We start from the raw sequence: 21,740 nt of genomic DNA, 5'->3' as shown, positions 1-21,740 counted from the left end.
GGAAAAGGTCTTCCCAGGTGTTTGTCTATAAACACACCGTGCTTAAGTGTGCAAAGACAACTCCACCTGCATGAAATTCAGTGAGGGCAAAACTGGCTAGCCACATTGTAAATATAAAATAAATAAGATATTAGCCTTGAGAAGAAACCACGTATAAATGACTCTGCTCAGCTATTACTTGTTGAGCTACGGAAATGTTTTTGAAGACTGCAATAGTAGGGGTATCACTCTGCCATCAATACCTTGCCAGGAGGTTCCTACAAGTACTGATTTTCTTGGCTCAAAATAGAATTTGCATGCTGGAAACAGGTGAGAGGGGAGGATCATGGGAAAATCACTCTATTTTCTCCCTCCTGTTACAAATCCCAGCACACAGATATTAAAGAAAGTTTACATAAAACTCCTCAGCTTAAAATATATGAATTTATGTATGTTGTGTTATCCTTATATGTACGCACACATAATTTTACATATCTAATTGATTTCTATATTTCTTTCCTAATAAAATATTTATAAAATTATATACTTACTGTAATGTACATAATTTGAAATTAGGGAGAGGAGTGAAGACAGGATTATAATCAATGGAAGGCAGAGTTACAATCAATTAGGCATTTTCTTTCTGTTCATGGCTTATGGTGCAATCAGCACGTTACACAGGTGCTAGAAACGGGCTCTAGTGAAACAGTCGTATAAACCCAAATACAGATTTATACTCTTCCTTTTTGCATCGGGAAGCTGGGCTCACAACCACCCCATCCTGATTAACATTGCCAATATACAGAGATTCGCTTCATGTTCATGGACCCAATTCCCCTGTTGTATCCAAATTGGTCAGAAAACAAAAACAGCTCAAAGAAAAAGGAGTCAAATTAGGAACTTCCTGCAAGTACTGTGTGTTAAATCAGACTGGAGTAGGTAAGCGTTACCTCAAATCTTTCTATAGGATCCTCCTGTTGAGCTTGCTGCTCTCTCATGGTATGATATTCCTTTTCATATTTCTTCAGCTTCTTCTGGCTAATCTAAATTAAAGCAGCCCATTAGTTCCTGCCCAGAACATCAATAAAAGAACACGATTCACAAAGGGTTATGGTACAAGCTTTAGGCAACTCCCAACTTCTACAAAACACAGCTAATATTTTCACTCAGTTTTGGGTATCAAACCCTTAGAGATGGTCCAAAACTCTACTCCACTCAATATAATGACAGAAGCATCCCTTCCTCTTATCCTTCTGTGGAACATGGAAAAGTTTTTGAAAGGCATCCACAGGAGTATCCTACCTGAGCTTTCCCTGGTGCTGTGCAGCTATTTGATGCTCCAAGTACTACAGTGGCTTAGCATAACAGCCTGTCTCGAAACCCACAGGATGTGCTTAATTTTTGAACTAGCGTGATGCTGAGGTTTCTTCAGCTGCTTTTTCAGCTGTAACATTTATCATCATGCAGAAGTGTTTGGTTTACTTTACATGAGACTGCAAATACTAAAAGGGCAAGTGCAGGCTCAGCTGACATTTCTGCTAGTGTCACTCAAGCTCAGCAGCAAACAGTCCAGTCCCAGAGCTGCCGAGGTGTCTCGGCAAGCAGCAGCTACTCAGAAGCACGTATGCTCTGTCCCCTGCTGCTCCGCATTTCAGGAGGCTGGAATCTGTCCTCGGCTCTGACAGACACACACCAGGAAAGTGACTCTCGCAGGGTCCCAGTTTCCCCTTCTGTGAGAGGGGAGAGAAGGATGGTGTTGAATTCAGTGTTTCGTGCACAGTGTTCAAGTCCTACAGGGACAGAGAACACAAAAGAACCCGTAACAGACCTTGACCTGCATCTTTCCTGGTGTCACCTGTCAGCTGTGCCATGTGCTACAACAGTTTAGCAACACAGACCATGCCAAGACCACTGTGAGCGTTTCACATGCAAGTCAGTGTGCATCTAAATTAAATCTCTCGTATTAAAAGTTGCTGCTGAACCTTTATTATTATTTCAGTAAACCAAATAAATTAAAAAGCTATGGCTATGTTTTCCTCTTTAACAAAGCCTTGTCTGAGAAACATGTTAAACACATTTTACATGCCTAAATGGCAGGCAGAATGCAAAACATGTTTGGTTTCTCTTATCTTTGGTTTTATCATTAACAACCTTACTCGAAATGGACTGCAGAAAACTGGTAGCTCGGCTCCCTCTAGCGAGAGCTGCACAGAAACATTTCACCGTACTTAGCTGACATTGTTTTGAGACGCCAGCCCATCTACCTGGAGTCAGTCCAGACACATCACAACTGCAGAAGTTATTCTTACTAAGCACTCCGGACAAACACCCAGAGTATTAACCCTTTACTGACAACGAAACCAGTAATTTGAGTAGATTATTTCTCTGCTCTGCCCCTGCTCAAACACTGCCCAAATTATTGGGTTTCATACACCAAACCTCAAACTATGTAAAGGTTAGATCTTGAGAAGTGAGGCATCCTGCCGTGCGAGAGGAAAGGAAGGCACACCGTTGTATTTTCATCTTCTACTTTTCCAAGTGCATTAAACAGTTTTGCCTTTAGATACCAATAACGAGGTGATCTTGACAAGATTTGCTGTTGTCACCAACTCTGGACACCAGAGCCCTAGAGGGAACCGTGCCCTGGGGAAGTCAGCAAGGCCTCTGGGTTTTGCATGGTGATAGAGAGCAGAAATGAACACTGAAGTCCCACCACAGTTTTTCAGGGGCACAGGAGGCAGCAGCAACTCTGTTAACATTTGATGGCCGCATTGAGGAGTGACTGTAAGAATCTAGTGTTGTCTCAAGCTGATCATTTACTGACCTCCTTTCTGGCAGAATGCTGTTGTAATCACAATGCCTTAGTCAGGCTACTTCTCCCTTCCTATAAATGATTTATTTTGACATCAAGCCCTTTTCTGCTCAAAACCACTTCCAGATACAGATCTGGAGATTTCTACTGACAGCAAAGGACTTATATTTTAGGTCAAAGAAAGCAATTATGTGCAGCACTCCCATCAGGGGCAACACACATGGATGTGATACAGAAGCGCTCAGCATCTGTGCAGAGCCCGGTAGCGCAGTCTGTACTTTCTCTGTAACCTCCCATTTAACCCCCCCAAAACCACACAGCGCTCAAGGAAACAGTGGACAACCTGGCCGTGTACCCCTCAGAGAAGACCATTTGCTGTAGCTACTCCACACAGCACTGGGAACACGGGGCATTTTGGCAGAGGGGGAAGAGGAACAAGTTGTTATTCGGAAACATGAAGGGCAAATGCACTCATTACACATGATCTTAACCCGATGCACACGCAGCGTCTATCTGTGGCTAATGTTAAATGATTGGGGAGCTAAAATAGCTTACTTTATTCTTGATTATTGCATAATTTCTATGCTAGTTTCACATAAGATATGCTTGAACTCTATGCAGAATACTGTTATGCATACTGCTACGACACCAGGAGCACAAGATGCCTTGAACATATCAGGGAAATTTTATACTTATGCACTGATGCTACAAAGAATTCCTCTAGTGAATTTTAAGGAAAAACAATACTTTGAACCATACACCAGTATGTTTCACTAAAAGTTAATCTGCATGAAACTGTAAAGAAAGAATCACAGCTTCCTTAAAATCCACCAGATAAATTATCAAAGTTCCATTTTAGAACTCAATCATTACATCTATAAAGAGGAATCAATAACTTCCTAACTGTAACTTTATTTGGAAATTTCACTTTAAGGGCTTATTCCAAAGTGCCCATATAAAGCTTTAGTTACAACATTTACTGATTAGAAAAGCAATTGACTTTCAGCTGTGAGGTAATGCAATATTTGCTATATATAACTAAAGTCTTAATGTCAAAGGCTAGAACTTCCATTTCATATAGCTATACTTAAGAAATAGGGCTTAGTGGACAATTGAAATATAAAAAAAACCCACAATCAAGCAAAAAAACCCTCCACTTCAGTAGTTCAAACATACAGGAGACCTCACAGAGTTCTCTGAATAAATTCTATTAAGAAAACAGGAATTATTGACATTTATTAATTTCTGGGAAGCATCTCTCCAGTCTACAGTACACACTGAACTCTAGTTTCTATGTTTCTGTTCTGTTCCAAAGAAGGCTCCTATAAGGACCAGAGATGACATTTTACTGTGATAGGTGGTTTCTGTTATAAGAGTCAGAAGTTTAATTATCATCAGTATTTCCTAAACATTGGCTGTATGAACAGCTGAATCAATGATTTGTTGAAGTCAAACAGCTGTGATGACCACATTAAAAGACAGTCTAGATTAGCTTGCTAGCCTAAAAACACCCCTGCAGAAAGCAGTAGGTACTTAGAAAAGATTAATGTTCAGAAACACCTGCACACCAAACACCACACGGTTTGTCAGAGCTCTGCTTCCAACCAGTGCCTTTGCACTTGTTTCCAGTACCCAAATGAAAAGCCAAGAAGGAAGCCAATACTGTAAACCTTCCACATGGGCTGCTCATGACAAACAATGCTTTTTTTGCATTATTAAAAAACTTCAGCAAACTGTGGCAGCTCTAGAAAACTCAGCCAGCACTTAGTTTAACTTCATATAAAGTAGATCCACTTTAGACTACAAAGATCGCAGCAGATGAACCTGTTATTGTCAGCTAGCTGGAGTACAGGTGAAATATTCTTGAACGGGAAATTAACTTAAAACACTTTTGACAAAAGGGGCATATATCTCTCACCATAAATCAATGACAAATCCAAACCTCACATAAACCTCAAGGTCATTTTCCCTAGCTTGACTTGCAAGAAATTTTAAATGCCAAATCGTATTCCTTCATGTCCATAGAAGACCTGTAAATCTATCAATGCATTTTTAATGAGCTCCCTATTGCAGTACATGTCCATCACACGCACCCACAATTAAAAACAGCCATTTTCTGTCTGAAAGATTACATTCTGATTCCGCATTATTGTCTCTGTTTTAAATGAAACCTTCCCACTACCTCTCGATGAAAGACACTACCCTGTTTGCACCTACTACCAGAGAAAGTCTGCAATTATTTGTGCCATCGGTCATTTAAGGTTGTTTTTGGTTTTTTAAGTACTCTGATTTTTAGTAGCACTCAATGTTGCTTGCTGAAAGCCACTCTGTTTTTTGAGTCCTCCAGGTGGGCCCACAGCACTCTGAGAATCTTGGAGCTTTACTGCATTTCACTGTAAAGCATCTGCAACGTATTTGCAGTTGGACAAGTGAGTTGCAACGTTACATATGGAAACAGAAATTGCACCCTTTAAAGATACGCTTGCAGTTACCACATCTTTACCTTCATATTACATGCTAATTCCATCAGCTTCTTTGCATTTTCTTCTGAACGGTATCTCTTGGGCAGCTGTACACGGAAGAATTTTAAAGCCCCTTCAAAGTCAGTCAGTAACAAATCATCCTTGGTAGTCTGGAGACAAGGAAAGAAAAACCAGTAAGTGCAAAGCAGGTTTTGTACAATTACTGAATTCCCAGAGACAATAAAGCAACAACAGTTTTGTAAAGCTCCAAGAACATAACTACTTTTTGACCTTCTGCAAATAGTGTTTGTTTCTATCTCTGCAACCCTCTATTTCCCCACCACCCCACCCCCAAAAGCACTGTGCTGTGCAGGGCACACCAGACAACAGCACATGTCATACGGAAAGTTGTTATAAGGTTTTTATAACAGGCATCTAATTTTTCATATGCTGCATGATGATGCATAAAACACAATATAACACTGTATACTCACTTTTAATAATCCCAGTGCAACATTAAAAATAACACTTATTCCCTGGAGAGAAAAATAATGACAAAATAAATTAATTTCTCAGTATTTACAAGCCTGGATATTAATTTATTTGGTGCGGTTTGCTGTTTGTCTAGTTTCTGTGAAAAGGAGAACTAGGATACAAGTATAACCAAGTGCTATATTAAATCAAAGGCCCAGATAATGACTTTACAAACAATTAGGAAAGTATCTTTACTGAATAGCCATTATAGATAGCAAACCAACGTTTCAACACAGATTTTACTATCTCCCTAGTAGTTTGAAACTCTGAAATGATGAAGGCACTGTTGCGTACTTTGTTTTGTGTTTTAATGACTAGTTGGTCAGCTCAAGATAATTTAATTTTTCTGTAGCAACTTCCGAAAACACTGGATTCAAGTGGAGCAATATATACATCAATATATTAAGTTTTGGTACTAAAAACCTGGGATAATTCGTGTAATGAAAAAGGAAGTGACTCACTTTAGAACAGAGTCCCACATCATCTATTTTGCCACTACTCCCTAGAAGTGTTTTACTTATATTGTCCAATTAAATACAAACAGTTCCTATAGTCAGTAGTAGCATACACCTTAAAGGGTACCTTTGATAATCAAGACACATTGCTCATATTATTTCAAGATTCTGTCTTTCTTTTTCCACCTAAATTGTTCTTTCACTATTACTTTAAAATGATAAAAAACCCTTAAAACTTCACTGAGACGACATTTACTATTTATGAATTGAAAATGTGTTTCTAAACAAATAGAACTGATTTTCTCAATACCATCTGTTGCTTTCTGTTACATTGGCACATGAACAAAGCAAGCAGCAGACAGATACAGAGAAAGGGTAAAAACATTGACCAGGAGGTTTATGAATGCTGAAACCCTTCAGGAAAGGCAATGCAGACACACTGCCACTTCACAGCAACAACCGCAGATCCAATGAAGAATGGATGTATAATGTTAAACAGCAAGTAAAAAAGGCAAATCGTTAAATAACTCGAGGATGCTTCAGTATAAAATGTCATTTGTTCAATTATGTTAATAAGCTCTGACTCAAATTACACTACTTACCAGCACAGCACCAAATACACTGTTCTAAACGTGATTACAAACAAAACCTCAACGTAAAGAATTTTGCTCTCTAAATATATGCTGTGAAGGATAAAGAGACTTCAAGCTTCCAGGAGAAAGAGCTCCAAGCTTGTTGGATTACCAGCATGAGAGTTAGCTGGGCAGTTTTATACACAATGGCCTCCATGCAATAATATTCTTGGAATAAAGTAAGTTCTCATTGCATATAATACAATTTAACAACAGAGGAATCCACATATTTGTAAATTAACTCTTATCCCATAAGCACTGTACAGAGTCTCACACAGGTTCAACAGTGTTAAGAAATAGGAGATTATAATCTTTTACATAGATATTGACTCCTAATTTGTATCTTTAAAATGCTGAGAACTCTTTCATTGCAGAAACATAACACTTCTACATAAAAATAATTATCACATGCCTAGCTCTGAAAGAACAGATAGTAACAAGGACATGAATCAAGATAGTGAGAAACTGTCAAAAGTTGCTAACAGTACCAGTCCCCAATTATAACACATACCTCACATAAGAGTAAGTCAATAATATGGAAGACCATGTAGAGAGGGAATTTTGCAGTGAACAGGGTAAGGAACCACTGGGAAGCATACATGTGCGCTTCGAGGCTAATGTCCAGGAAGTGGTTATACAGATCAGGAATGTATTCCTAATAATAAAAAAACACATAAACACTGAAAGTCAATTTATACTATTTTGGAACTGTGGCTGAAATCCCAAAGTAACAGAAGTAAGTAGGGTAGAGTGACAAATCGGTGCAGCAAGGCAGGCGTCTGTAGCCACCCATGCCTGACAAGACAGCTGCCTGACAGGCCAAAGGACCTTCTAAGGATGCCGAAGGCTTGTCCCAGTGCGGATGCTCAGGAGGACACGATGTCACATGCACAGTGAAACCAATCCCCAAGCTCTCACCTCAGCAGGAAACCCAGCCAGTGGATGTACTGACACTGCAGAACCACTCTGGGGAGTGCCTGCAGTGAGCTCCGAAGCCACTGCTCTGCCAGGCCACATGAGAGCCACTCCAGCTGGTCAGACTGGCTGCCTTCAGACTCACTGCACACACCAGGGGCACCACACTGGTCTAGAGTCAACATTCTCTATCCTTAAAAAACCTCCAATATGGATAGTCCTCACTTCACAGAATCACAGAATGGGTTGGAAGGGACCTTAAAGCCCATCCAGTCCCATCCCCTGCCCCGAGAAGGGACACCTTCCACTAGCCCAGGTTGCCCAAAGCCCCGTCCAAATTCGCCTTGAACCCTTCCAGGGAGGGGGCAGCCACAGCTTCTCTGGGCAGCCTGTGCCAGGGCCTCACCACCCTCACAGGGAAGAATTTCTTCCTTAGATCTCATCTAAATCTGCCCTCTCAGTTTAAAGCCATCAACCCTTGTCCTATCCCTACCCCCCTGATGCAGAGTCCCTCCCCCCTTTCCTGTAGCCCCTTTCAGTCCTGGGAGGCCGCTCTAAGGTCTCCCCAGAGCCTTCTCTTCTGCAGCTGAACCCCCCCAACTATCTCAGCCTGTCCTCACAGGGGAGGTGCTCCAGTCCCCCGAGCATCTTCGTGGCCTCCTCTGGCCCCACTCGAGCAGGTCCGTGTACTTCTGACGTTGGTGTCCCAGAGCTGGACCCAGCACTGCAGGGGGGTCTCACGAGAGCGGAGCAGAGGGGGAGAATCCCCTCCCTTGCCCTGCTGCCCACACTGCTCTGGATGCAGCCCAGGATACTTCATCCTTAGAAAGAGGCCACACTGTTCATGTGTAAGATAAACTGCTAGTTTTGAATTGCAGGCTCTGATCCGTTCACTTCACGCCAGTTTGAACACCTACCTGCATGAGGCGCTCCAGCTGATAGAACTTGCAGTGCAAATCTTCAAAGTTTTGTTTGAAAAGTTCCCTGAGTCCATAATCAAACATGATTTTGACCAGAACACTGAAAGCTTGCTCCTCAGGCATCTGTGAGAGAGGAAAGTGTATTTATCACAGACCATTTAAATCTCTTTCACACTAGCTCCATTTGCCCTTACCTCCCATCTCCTCCCTCTTACAGAAGGGTTAAATTGTCACAACTCTTTAATCTGGCCCTATCCAGTTTAAAAGTAAACAGGAATATTAACACACAAAATGAGGCCTAGTGCTGCAAATGGCATTTAATTCCTATTCTGTGGAATAAACCACTTCTCAGTTAGTCGACTAAAAATGTATCTTTCAGACATTGAGACCAAAGCAGCTTCTTGGTGTCCTTGTTCCAAATCATGTCAGAATCGGACTCTCACAGATTTTGAACAGCCTAACCTTTTATCACCTAGGAGAGTAGCAGTATTATTAGAGGATATTAAACAGGATCCTTCCCTTATTGTTAACAACGTATTTACCTTTTTAAATCACATTATTACATTTATGTTTATTTATTAGATGACATGAATAAGAGACATCAGTAACTGCTAAGAAAAGTTCCACATCTCACAACTCAGCACTGGTTTGGGAAAGTTTAATAACTCTTCCCTGCCAAAAACTGAAGAAACACTCATCAAAGCTCATCAGTGTTTAGACATTTTTCCCTGACATCAAAATTCAGTTTTCATATTTCCATAGTAAAGTCTGACTTCAGGTCAATCACTTGTTTCTGTAAAGGACAGAACAACCATCTCAAGATTTCTATTATTAATCTGCAGATGGAGTTTGTTAAAACTGAAAACTTTGCTGAGACATTCCAACTGGTAGTGAAGGACTCGCAGAAACTTAATTTCCTTTTCTGCAACATTTCTTTTTAATATTTATTTTCCCTAGCAGCCACACTCCAAAGGCTGACTTCAAAGAGAATCAAATAAAAAGAAACTTATTTGAAATTTAGCCTTTTTAAATGCATACATCATTCCCAGAAGCAACAGCTATTGTTAAAGAGAACTCCAGAATAACACACGGTTCATTCCTGACAGCGAGTCTCTCTAATGCAATGGATATTAAAAAAAGGGACATATGACAGTGAAACAGCTAAAAGAAAGCACAGGTGTTTCAGAAAAAGTGTTCAGTTCTTCTATCAGAAAGTATCACCCTTCTTGATCTGATTCAGTGTAGTAATAAAGAATTAATGGCTCATCAAGTAAATATTTCAGATTACAAAGAACTAAAACATTGTTTTCATTAATCAGTTGGCTTTTGAATGGAGTTTACAATCTCTTCTATATCCTCCCCTGACTTTACATTATGGAAAATCCTCCACTGAGGACCAGACTTCCTCTTCCACTGAATACAGCGGAGAAGTCTTCATACTGAGTTCTGTATGGGAGCAACAATCACTAAAAAGCAGCTGGGGAAAAGAAATCTCAAAATACTACTGGGCTTAGGAACTCTGTTCAGTTTCAACTACCCATGCTTGCAATAGAAACCCTGATAAAAAGCAGACATTACTTTAAAAAAGAACAGTCTATAAATAATTTGTAGATTTTTAATCCTCTCATTTCCCAAGCATGAGTGAATCTAAAGCTTTTGCTTCTGATACACAGTAAGCATAAATCTCTCTAGCTTCTGAACACACAAGCAATTAAAGGATATTACTCCGATGAGACCACTCTACCAACAACAATTAAGTTTAAAAAAAAGCATAATTCAGTTTCTTTTCAAAAAAGTGAAATATTATTGTATCCTTCACTAACCTCTCAAACCAAGAAGCAAAGGCCTACAATACAACAGACCACGTTGGCAGCACATAGTTCAAAGCAGAGACCTAATAAACTGACATCCCATCCATGTTATGGGTATACAAGACATATGGCAATTACCATCCATATTTCTGACTGATTCCAATAGAAATGTCTTCTAAAAAACTTAAATCTGACCTTGAAACCCTTTAACAGAAACATTTACAGTGTTGTCTTATACACAAATTCCATGCCTACTAGTGACCATGAGTACAAGCCTGTAGAGTTTCGAATGGAAGGGGTCCTGAAACAGAAACACAGTGAAATCAACGCTGACTGTAGGCAAGTCGTTACGAATACCACAGTAAGTCTTAAACAATGTACCCTTCTCGGTCTAAAATCACATTATTGTTGACCAACATAAGCGGACACGTGGCCTGCAACCCTACTAGTTCAGGTGTTACCAACATTTTGTTCTAGCAAGTGGAGCAATATTTATTCTTAAACTTAAAACAAATGGGGAAAAAAACCCACCACTTACATGTAGAAGCAGCACAGCAGCAAGAAATGATTGGCCTTGACAGTAGCCAATCTCTTCATCATAGACAGAGTAGGCCTAAAAAAAGAATCAAGACTTAACGGCGTATCTGTCTCAATACAAATACAAAGAAAACAAAACACTGAACTGAATGTAGCTCTATAAAATTCTCACAGGGTGCATCAGTTGCCTTTCTAACGAAGGAATAACCTGTATGAAAATCAAAATGTGATATGTAGTGGCAGGGGCTGGTTACAGTGATGCACCAAGACCGCTGCAGCCTAGTAAGCTGCTTATCTGACTGCTTTTACCTCCAAACAGGTGCTGCAGGGACACTGGGAAGAGAAACACTAGGAACACAAAAGAAAGAGCGCTGGAAGCTTAAAACGTTCTGGTTGAGACAACCAAATACAACAACAAGCTGTCCATTTTTGCTAATTTCTTCCTTTTAATAAGCAACTTCAGTGCACATTTATGGCTTTATAACATTTATGTGGGGTACATAGTTATCGCCAGTTTTAAAGACAACTATATATGACAACAACTGCTTATAGCATTACACGTTACGCATAAAAGACACACCCAACATCAGAACATTTCTTTTTCAAGTGGCAGTATCAGCATGATTTCCTGCACGCATCCCTCATTTGGCCAGGACAATTTAGACAATATTGACAACTAGGGAGCACGCTGCAGCCAAAGGTCAGCTGCTCTTGATCAGTGTGGAATTCACCCTCATCTCCATCATAGCGTATAATTTATCCAGCTTGATCCAGACTGACACGTCTGGAATCACATGAAGTCTCCGTACCGAACACTTTAGTGTTCAGGAATCCAGGAGGGCTTATTCCTTCAGGTCTGCTACGGCACTATAACCAGCTAAACGTCCACAGTGAACAACCAGACTGAGCCCAGTGCCAGAGTCTGTCTCCATGATACAGTTAGTGGTAATACATACACACTCTTCTCAGGTAACAGTTACATCTGTTAATGATGTTAAACACAAGTAACCAAAACCAGTCAAGAAGAATTTCAAGAATACCTTGCATATTTTGTACAGGGAGTCCTGGCCATCTCCCCCAGTATCTTTAAAATAATCATGAGCAGGGAACGTTCGATTGATGTCTCGGGTGATAGCACTGTCTTGCGGAGACTCCTATTAGAAAAAAATATTAAAATGTAAACTAAAACACATCAAAAGAATATAAATTACAATATGCTAGGACTGAGAGTTAGGAGATTGGCATTGTGTTCTGTGCACTGTTCTAAATTTAACAAAACACAATCTACTCAACCAGAACAGGCTGCCTGCAGGCTGGCAGCTCCAGATCACAGTCTTGATAGATTTGGTTACCTAAGCACATCTGGAAATGGTCAGTGAGTGGCACAAAAAGCACACACGCAAAAGTGTTCCAGGACATTGCAATGCAGATAGAAGCCTTCCCTTGGAGACTTCTGAATGCGAACACTGCCCAGTCGCATTTCTTTTATCTCACAACTGCGGAGAGTAACAGTCAATTGTAAGCAGCTGCACGCTGCTGTCCAAAATCCTGCCCCTTAGGTTCAGCTAGAGAAAAAACTCTTCAACCCCTCCACAGAAGTAGACAACAGAAAAGTAGAAAACTGAGTACGAGCCTAAGAAAGACAGTATCATACACTAAAACGTTACATAATGCAGGGACAGTTGCCTGTATAAGCTGGGCATTTCAGCATGAGGAAGATGGAACTTGGTTCTCTGCACTGCTCTGATGAAATCCATTTCAGATGCCTTAGACATTTGGAAAGCTGAACAATAACAAATAGCATACAATTAAGAAAACCAGTAAATGTGAACAGTAGACTGAAAAGACCAATTGGAAGAAACACCAAGAAAGTCTGCATCAAGGGCGAGTCCTACACAAAACACAGTGAAAACTCCTGGTGGAGATTAAAGGAATTTGACAAAGCATAACAATTAAATACAGTGAACAGTAAAAGGGAATCTTAGGACCTTTTTCTCCCTACTTTTAACTGACTGATTTAAACACCAAACGACCTCCATGAAATTAGTTGGCCATACTGGCCTCAGATAGCCCACCCTATCAGGAATTGTCAGCATTGCTGAGGATGCCTTCGAAGGAAACCTAGTCCTACCTTGGCAAAGTATCCAAAAAAAAAGTTTCCAGAACATGGAAGGAAGGAGTTTGTGTCAGGCACATCATGAGAAACCATAAGCATGTGTGAACAACGTCCAGCTTAACCTAATTTGCCCTCTACAATAGAATCAAGTTCTGTTGTCTGTAGGTATTTCTTTTCACCAACGATTGGTCCCCCTTTCCACCACCTAGAATATGACCTTGCTGGGCAGCTAATGAGAGCAAGAGCTCCTTGGTAGTGGGAATCATCTGAAAGGATGCCACAATAATCATTGAGCAACCACTGCTAGTGAAAGGGTCAAAGGTTCCCCTGTTAGACGACTTCCCTGGCAATGACTGAACACACAAATTAAAAAAAGCCAGTCATCTTCACATGTGAGATTACCATGTAACAGTGTCCAGGTTAACACTACAAACATGCAAGATGCTCTGTGGAAGCAAAACAGAAGAGGTTTTTTAATTTTTAAAAAAGTTTTACTATATCCAAATAACTTGTGTTTCTGTTAGACAAACGGAGAAAAGGTCAGAAGTAAAACAGATAGTAAGAGTACACGACGTAATCAGCGTGAAGATCATTAAGTACAACTTTTAGTTGATCTTTTTCTTCACAAAACGATCTTGCAAACAACAAGAACAAAAGTACCACAGTGTGCTTGTTTTTCTCTTCTGATTTTAATCCAAGGTTAATGCTCCTCTCTGTGGCTTAACACAGGCATTTTATTAGGAAAGCATTACACTGCTATTAGAATCGGATTGTTTGGAAATTATATCAGAAGTACTGTTCAGCATTTCAATTTGATAATAATTAATATTCCAAAGAGGTCTATCTCATTATAAGGAAATCAAAAACAAACAAAATCCAATGCCAAATAAATTTCATATAAATATAAGCCTTTTAAGTCAAAGACAAGTACAATAATGGCTGGCTGTTACCTTCAGCTAGTTTTGCAAGTAGAGAAAGACAACACTCAAACAATTCTGAAAACTTCAAAGCATGTGAATGCAGTCTTAGTGATTAATGCTAACTTCCAGCTTCTTAAAAGTCTGCAAGAATGAATTACAGTGAAGTAGTTTGCTTTGCAGGAGCTGTTCACTGCTAACAGCAATTTGTGGTACCAAACAAGTGGGTTTCCTGAGTGTTACCTGTGTTCTGCTGCAATAGCAGAGTATTCTTAAATCCACTTGCCTTTTATCCACTTATTTAACAGCAGAGACCAAAGCATCTGGTTGGAAACTCTTAGGATAGACTTCTCAAACAAATCACTCATTATAGCTAAAGAGAACTAATTAGTGGTTGGTCTCTGGCTTTGCGTGACTTGTTCAGCACTTGACTCCTATGTTTCAGCACAATTCTTCAAGTAATCTGTAACATTAGTTCCTGCAGCTGAAGCATAGCTTGGGGAGAGAAAAATTAACGGAAATGATAAGGTTTAAAAAAATGTTTTTCAAACCATGGCTTTGAAATCTCCCCATTAGTACAAACTGCTGCAATCCAAGCATTGTGTAACCTTTTCTTTACTCCTATTTTTATACCTTGCTGTGAGAATTGGCTCAGTGGGCAATTTCTCATGCTTTCAGGGGACTGGGAACTGAAGGAAACCCTTCTGAACCCACACCCTTCACAAACTGGGATTGAAAAATAGAAAGCTAAGAATGACAGGAAGAAAAAGAAAGTAATAAAGAAAACAGAATGGAAAACAGCCATGAGAACTGAGGCAAGTGTAGTGAAGATTAAAATTCTCACAACAATTCACTGCTCTGAAGCAAAGCAGGAAAATGTAGATGCTCAAACTAAGAACATACCCTTCCTCCCCCTCTTTTATGCACTTTAAAATATTAGGGGAGTTATACTGAAACCTTCCTCTCCAGCTGATTTAAGAAACTACATGAGCAATTATGGAAGCCAGGACACAGTCCAGCAGATAAAAGCTCATCTATTGTATCAGCCTGTATATAAAAGCATATTGGTTCCCACCTCCTCAACTGGATACACTTGAAAGACATTTTCCTTGTGTTTTGGTGATCCTTCAGGGACCATCCCAGGATCTGCAAACCATATCATGCAGTTACAACCTCGATCAACGTCTTCAGACCGAGACTGTGTTACTTGAGAAGATTTTTCTGTAGCTTAAGCCACAATTAAAGGACATGGAAGAGCTGGAGTTCCTAGTACCTCTTCATGGGGCTGAACTACTTGCAGTTTTCAGCAGCTCAGGTTTATTCTTTCTAATTCCCTACAAAAACCCCAAAGGATGAAGAAGCAGCAACAAAGAACTGCTGAAGGGACAAGATCTGTGATGGAAAAAAACCTGCAATAAGAAATCTCCAGAGAAGCAGAGGAAGTTGCCTGCTAGAAACAGCTTGCCACCCAAAGATCAACTCCTGTCGCACCAGGCTACTGGAGAAATCTGAAGGAGGCATAAAACAAAGCCTTTACCTAGACACAGATTGACTTCAAAAACAATGTAAAAATGGTGAGGTCCAAACTATAGGTCCCCCCCGCCTCCATCGCCAGAACGATTCAAAATATGGCAGTTTGCTCACCGGGGTGAGTTATCTGACACATCCACCACAAAAAACGAACTCTGCTCGAGGCTTGCTCTTGCCACAATGGGACCAATTTTCACATTGCAAGTATTTCTTCGGACGGTCCCGCAGACTTTGCAAGAACTTTGTCACGCAGTCAGATATTACTGTGAGGAGGGTCTAGAGACTCAATTGATCAGTGGAATTTTACCCTTTGCCCAGGGTCAGATCAGCGTGTGGCACGTTGTTGCAATGCCTCTCTGTGCAAGGCATGGACAAGCCGTGCAAGAGAGCACCAAGGCAGCGACAGCTTTCAGCACTTGCAACAAGCAGAAAAAGCCAAAACTCTCTGCAACTTTCATGGGCAGCAACAAGGGTAATATTACACGATGGGGATAAGTTATTTTGAGCAGGTCTGTACGTTTTAAGTACATCCGAAAGTACTAAAAGGTCTTTCAACAGCTGTTTTCAATGTCTATAGGATACCGCCTCACCAGGTCTATTTTGCAGGTTGATGGCATTCCCAAGTTTAATTTTAATAAGCAATATTTACACTCACTTTTACACAGGGTGCATTTCCTGCACTTGTCTTCGACCAAACCGCTGTGAGAAGGTTTCGGTAAGAAGAATTACACCTGTTACTGAGACCTTAAGGAAATAGCACAAAACCCACTTTCAAAGCAGCATACTTGTTAACTTCTCACAAGAAACCTCACCGGCAGAATGTGTTACCTGGGGTTAGCGCTTACCGAGAACATTCACAAATAAATAGTATTTGTGGAAAAAAAATGAATTTAGACAAATTAGTAATGGTTAGACAGCTGCAATTTGATACAATAGTGCATTGATACAGCATACTTTCAGTCCAAATATGGCAATATAGTGCAATTCTAAAAATAAAAGTGAATCCCTTGTGATATCAAGCCCTTTCGCTGTGTTTGTTTCCTTTTAGGGCTCAAGTTTCCCACAGGAAAATTATAGAGAGGAGTTTGCCTACAGTGCCCTACATCATGTATGGATAAAGCATAAACACAAAACGCATGCTGGAAGGTTTTCCTGCTCTTGGCAATTACGTACAAGCCAGAGTATTTAGAGCAACCGAGATAAGAGGAAAAAACCCCACCCACTCCCAACCGAACGCACCTTTATCAGCACAGTTACATAAGAGTCATCCGAGACAAGACGTGAAAACATGTGACGTATCATTTATTTCTTAAATGTATTTATGATCCATTCAGACCTTTCAAATAAAGTGTACAAGTGCATTTCAGAATAAAAAACTACACTCTTCACACAGCTCTGTAGAACACTACATTTCATCAAGAAACTTGAAGCAAAAACTTCCTATTAAACCACCCATGCATCCTTTGGCTACAATAATATCACTGATCAACAAGTACTGCTATTCAATTCTGAGTTTCCCTTTAAAGAGAAGGAGCATCCTAAAATATGCTACCCCTTCCAGAGACCTCTCTTTAAAGAGAGAATATTAAATAAATTAGCTAGGCTTTTAGGCAAAACAGTAAGGCTACTTAGTACTGTTGATGCACGATCCATATATTTGGAGAACAGGCAATCCTAGGCTATGTGAAATGCGTCAACAGCCCTTGAAATTTTTAGTATCAAGATTACATCAATCCAGAACAAATGGCAGACAAAAATGTAACCAGTGGAACAATCACTGAAAACTGTGCAGTTTCTCTAAGGATGGGAAGTGCTGATAACAGATTCAGAAAAGTGTTTATAAAATTTGCTAAGAACCACACTGACATTCTTAAAATTACATACTGTACAAAGCCCTAAACTGTGTGGCTGTGCAACTGGTGCCGTGTTAAATTGCTTGTTTTAAAATACACATATATATGTATTTTACATACATGTGTGTAGGTGTATATATGTGTATTTTAAAACAAGCAATTTAACCCGGCAGTAATTGTACAGTCACACAGTACACATATATATATGTATGTACATCTACAGCAAAAAGGAAACAAGCCAAGAGATGTATGACACGGCTGGGGTACAGATCATCTCAAAGGGAATAATACATTTCTTTGAGTTTTAATAGCTCATAGCAAAATTACCTCTTGGAAATAATTATGCAAAGATTTAGAATCAGATATTTACATGCTTCTGATTTATCTAGTTCCATTTAATATTTAAAAATATGCAAGTATTATTTTAAATCAGTAACATTTGTCATTTTTGGCTCAACGGTAGTTTTTCTTATTATTAGTCTTAGTTGAAAAATCAGCTACAGAAATGTCTATTAAAACGACGGGGCAGAAGTACCCCTCTCCCCTGTATTTTAACAACAGTTCTGAGTTGGCACAAAATACGCAATTCTGGAGCCACAACAGTAACTCTTCCTCAGCTGCCTTGCATATCAAAACACCCATCTTCATCTCCCCCTTCCCTCGGCAGAGCACAAACCAGAGCAAGCCCAGGCAGAGATGAGGAACATCACGGAGCACAGACTGACACCCCGATACTCCCCACTGCGTCAGAATTAAACACGGCATTCGAGCACGTTAAGGGTCGGACTGGCTCCAATTCACCTGTTTGCTTTTCCAATTGGCTTTGGTGGATTTTTTCCCATAGTTCTTCATAGCAGGGGTTTCACACTCACACCGCTTTCTCATCTTTTAATACGAAACAATTTCCAGCATTAAAAGGTGCACAAGGTTCTTACAAACACACACAGACACATTCTTACCTGTGATTCTGTCTATTCTGGGCCTTTTCGCTGACACTCAGGAAAAAACTACCAGTTGTAACACTACTCGTGTAAGGAGCTGGACTGTCTCCCAAACAAAACTCCTTGTAACAACCCTCTGCCAAATGCCAAATCTCCACAAAACACACTGAAATAATCTCACCAGTGGCTTCTGCTGTCCCAGTTATGGTGAAGGCGCAAGGAGACAGGTAGGGCACAAGGCAAAGCGAGCATCCTTTACAGTAAGATCACTCCACTGTATTTCGTTCAGCAAAGCAACCTAAAAGCACATGCACGCATAGCCTCCCATGCTTGCAGTTTAATTGTAAACAGCACGTGGAAGAAAAACAATTAAAAAAGGTACTAATACAATTTTGAAATCCCTGAAGAAAAGACATACCCACGAGTATTAAGAACAGTAAAAAAGCTCATCATTAGCAATTGCAAACTCGTTTCCATCCTGTTGCATTCATTAGAGGAATACAAAATTGAATGTAGTGTTTACATGCTAGAATTACAATAGAAACTAGATTGCAAAGGTTACATATGGAGAGAAATTTATCAGCATAGGAACTTGCAAAACACTGTGCTGTACAGCATTTCTAAAGACATAAGTCTGTGAAGACAATATACGCGACTGCAAACCCTTCCAGACAGTTCAAAAGCATGGCTGGAGGTAATGCTGCTTCCTCTTATCTGAAAGGATTAACCGCACCATTATTTTTAGTAGGTTTTAATGACAACAATTTAACCTCAAGAAATACCTAACCCCTCAAAAACCGAGGTGATCAGAAACATACAGGTACCTTACAGCCCTCAGGGTTTTATTTCTTTGTACACTAAACATCAATTCCTTTGACAGCATCTACAGAAAATGTTTTAAAAAAATGTTCTTATGAAATACTTTTAATACTCAGTAATGCTAATATTTAAAAATACTTCACAGTGTGGTACTAATGTAACTTCATAAAACAAGCAATTTGAGTTAGCTAAAGCTCAAAGCCTTACATTATATTAAAATAGTCCAAAGATTTCACACACACACAAAATCACTAGCACTATAAATATACCTAAGCCACTTTAGTGCAAAGTCTGTTTTTGCTTCCCCTGACAAATCCCTCTATATTCCTGCCAGCATATTAAAATGTCATCCTTTACTAATCTAATTATTGATTTTCAAGGATTCATTTACAGTTGAAATCCCAGAAGAACTTTTTTCAATTTACCATAAAAGTAATGACTTGGTTTATTAAGCATTTGATTGCTTGTATCACGTGATCTTTGTAACATTTAAGAATGACTCGCATACGCACAGCAGGATTTGAGTTCATCTTTACAAGGAGTTACTTGAATTTATTTAACTTTTTAATTAAAGGATCTCCAGTAATGACCATCAGAGAGAAGCCAAAGGCTTGAATTACAAAATTGCTATCCTCATCTTACAAATTCATAAAAAGAAAGAGGTCAGAACAAAAAGCTCAGACTCCCTTCCCTCCTCCTAACCACCCAAGAGTACCCTCGTGCTGCATCCCAGGAACCGCCCAGGCGCAGCCACTCCTCCGCACGAGCAGCAACCGCTAACTTCAAAACATCTTCGTCTATCTAAACCCAGATTCTAAATATAACCTAACACAATGTGCATCCACCCAGCGTTTCTAAAAACTTCTCAGCAAATAAAGCTACTGGTTATCAACCCCCGTACAGGTCCAGTCCCACAGTGACTTGGCCTCCTGGTCTTGCCCCGGAGCAGAGCCTGCACCTCCTTTGATCAGCTCGGTGACCGCGACGCTCCCCCCAAACATCTTCAGGACAAAACAAAGATGACTTTAACAATTTCTGTTTCTCGATTTAAGTAATCACCAATTCACTAGCTAGAGAATCAGTTTTGACTGGACCAATTGCTAAAGCACACCAGAGGATGTAAATAAACAGCCTGAACCAGGATGTAAGAACATAATTACGTTAATGTTTTCATTAACTGCTAAAGCTCAAGAGATGCAAATATGATATGGGTGAAATCCACAAACACTTCCATTTGCAACCACCACTAACTGCCTGCAGAGCGGACACAGACTGTGGCTTGTTTTAAACTCTGCAATGGGAATAAAAACTGAAAGGTGATGGAAGTCAGTATAGAGTGGAGAACCACCAGCAATGCTGCCTGCATAAGCAAAACACTTCACCTGTCTAGAAAACGTGTCACCAAAAAAACCTGAAAAGCTGACTAAACAAACTATATCCCATCGGATTATTTCCCTATTGCTAGAACACCTCAGATGGTCAACCACGACACAGACTGGTATTACCCAATTTTACCAGAACAGGAACAGAGGGGCTGGATCACCACTCCAGGTCTGAAGGGAATGCGTTTGCTGCGGGAGCCCCAGGGCTCAGACAAGCTGCCTTCAGAGTGCAGCAAAGCAAAAGCAAGAAGGTTAAACTCCATCTTTTAAAAAAATGTATTGTAAAGAATAGGACCCAAATTAAATACTCCACTGTTTTGACAGAAATGCAATTCATATCCTACCATCAGCACAGGCACAGCTGTCCAGCGGGTTTCCTCTGTTTGTTTCCACTGGCCACAACTTTCAGTTTCTTTCTCTAAACACAACTGCATCTGGTTTTACACATACTAGATTTTAATTCTGAAGAGCTATCCTCTTCCAAAAACATTTTACATACATCATTTTAGTATTAAATGGTCTGCCTTTCCTTATCTGCAGAAAATGTCTTTCAAAGTGGTACCTCTGCAATGCCCGGGCAATAAGGGAACTAACAACTGAGAAGCTTTAAGACATCAGCCTCTAGAAGTCAGAACTTCTCTTCTCATGCCAAATGGGTTGGTTTCATATCATACTCAAGGAGGGGCTGTTTACTCTGATGCAGACAGTCTGTAAAACCTGATGGCCCAGCAGTCTCAGCAGCTGTGGTTTATCCCAATGTCTAACCTGACCTCGGCCAAATGTATTTCAAGCCCACATAATTACGAAGTCTTAGGGGTCCCAAAGTGACTGATAGACCTTATATATTGACCTGAGACCAAAGCCACACACAAACAATAGTACTCATAGTATAAAGAATATAAAAGATTAAAAAAGCCCTATGTTAATAGTGCTCTGTAGAGCTCTGACTTTCAGAAACAGGAACAGAAAGAGGAGAAAATAGACTGAAACGGGCTGGTGAAACAGCAGGGAGGACGCACAGCTTCACCAGGAGAACAAACGGACTCGCTTGGGCATTTCACCGCCACCATTATGCGCCAGCCTCTCCCCTCCTGGAAGCCTCAACAGAACCACCCAGCATCTGCA

General features: G+C 40.2%; 1 protein-coding gene across 4 annotated transcripts in view; it reads right to left on the bottom strand.

Annotated features, from left to right (window-relative positions):
* Positions 1 to 21,740, bottom strand: part of RABGAP1 (RAB GTPase activating protein 1) — a 74,396-nt gene that overhangs the window by 7,706 nt on the left and 44,950 nt on the right. For 3 of the 4 annotated variants that reach the window (XM_074845846.1, XM_074845844.1, XM_074845847.1), the window contains 7 exons: positions 12,098 to 12,211; positions 11,059 to 11,133; positions 8,707 to 8,832; positions 7,386 to 7,529; positions 5,748 to 5,789; positions 5,295 to 5,423; positions 930 to 1,022 (listed from right to left, as the gene is read on the bottom strand). In XM_074845846.1, the coding sequence (XP_074701947.1) occupies positions 930 to 1,022; positions 5,295 to 5,423; positions 5,748 to 5,789; positions 7,386 to 7,529; positions 8,707 to 8,832; positions 11,059 to 11,133; positions 12,098 to 12,211 (723 nt within the window). Of the gene's footprint in view, positions 1 to 929; positions 1,023 to 5,294; positions 5,424 to 5,747; positions 5,790 to 7,385; positions 7,530 to 8,706; positions 8,833 to 11,058; positions 11,134 to 12,097; positions 12,212 to 20,959; positions 21,293 to 21,740 lie in introns of those variants that run through there. The other variant, XM_074845848.1, reaches the window with a different exon arrangement.

Source organism: Strix aluco, chromosome 20 (genome assembly GCF_031877795.1).
Source record: "Strix aluco isolate bStrAlu1 chromosome 20, bStrAlu1.hap1, whole genome shotgun sequence".
Taxonomy (NCBI): domain Eukaryota; kingdom Metazoa; phylum Chordata; class Aves; order Strigiformes; family Strigidae; genus Strix; species Strix aluco.
The sequence above is the reverse complement of the archived record's forward strand: the minus strand, read 5'-3'. Positions and strand labels throughout refer to the sequence as shown.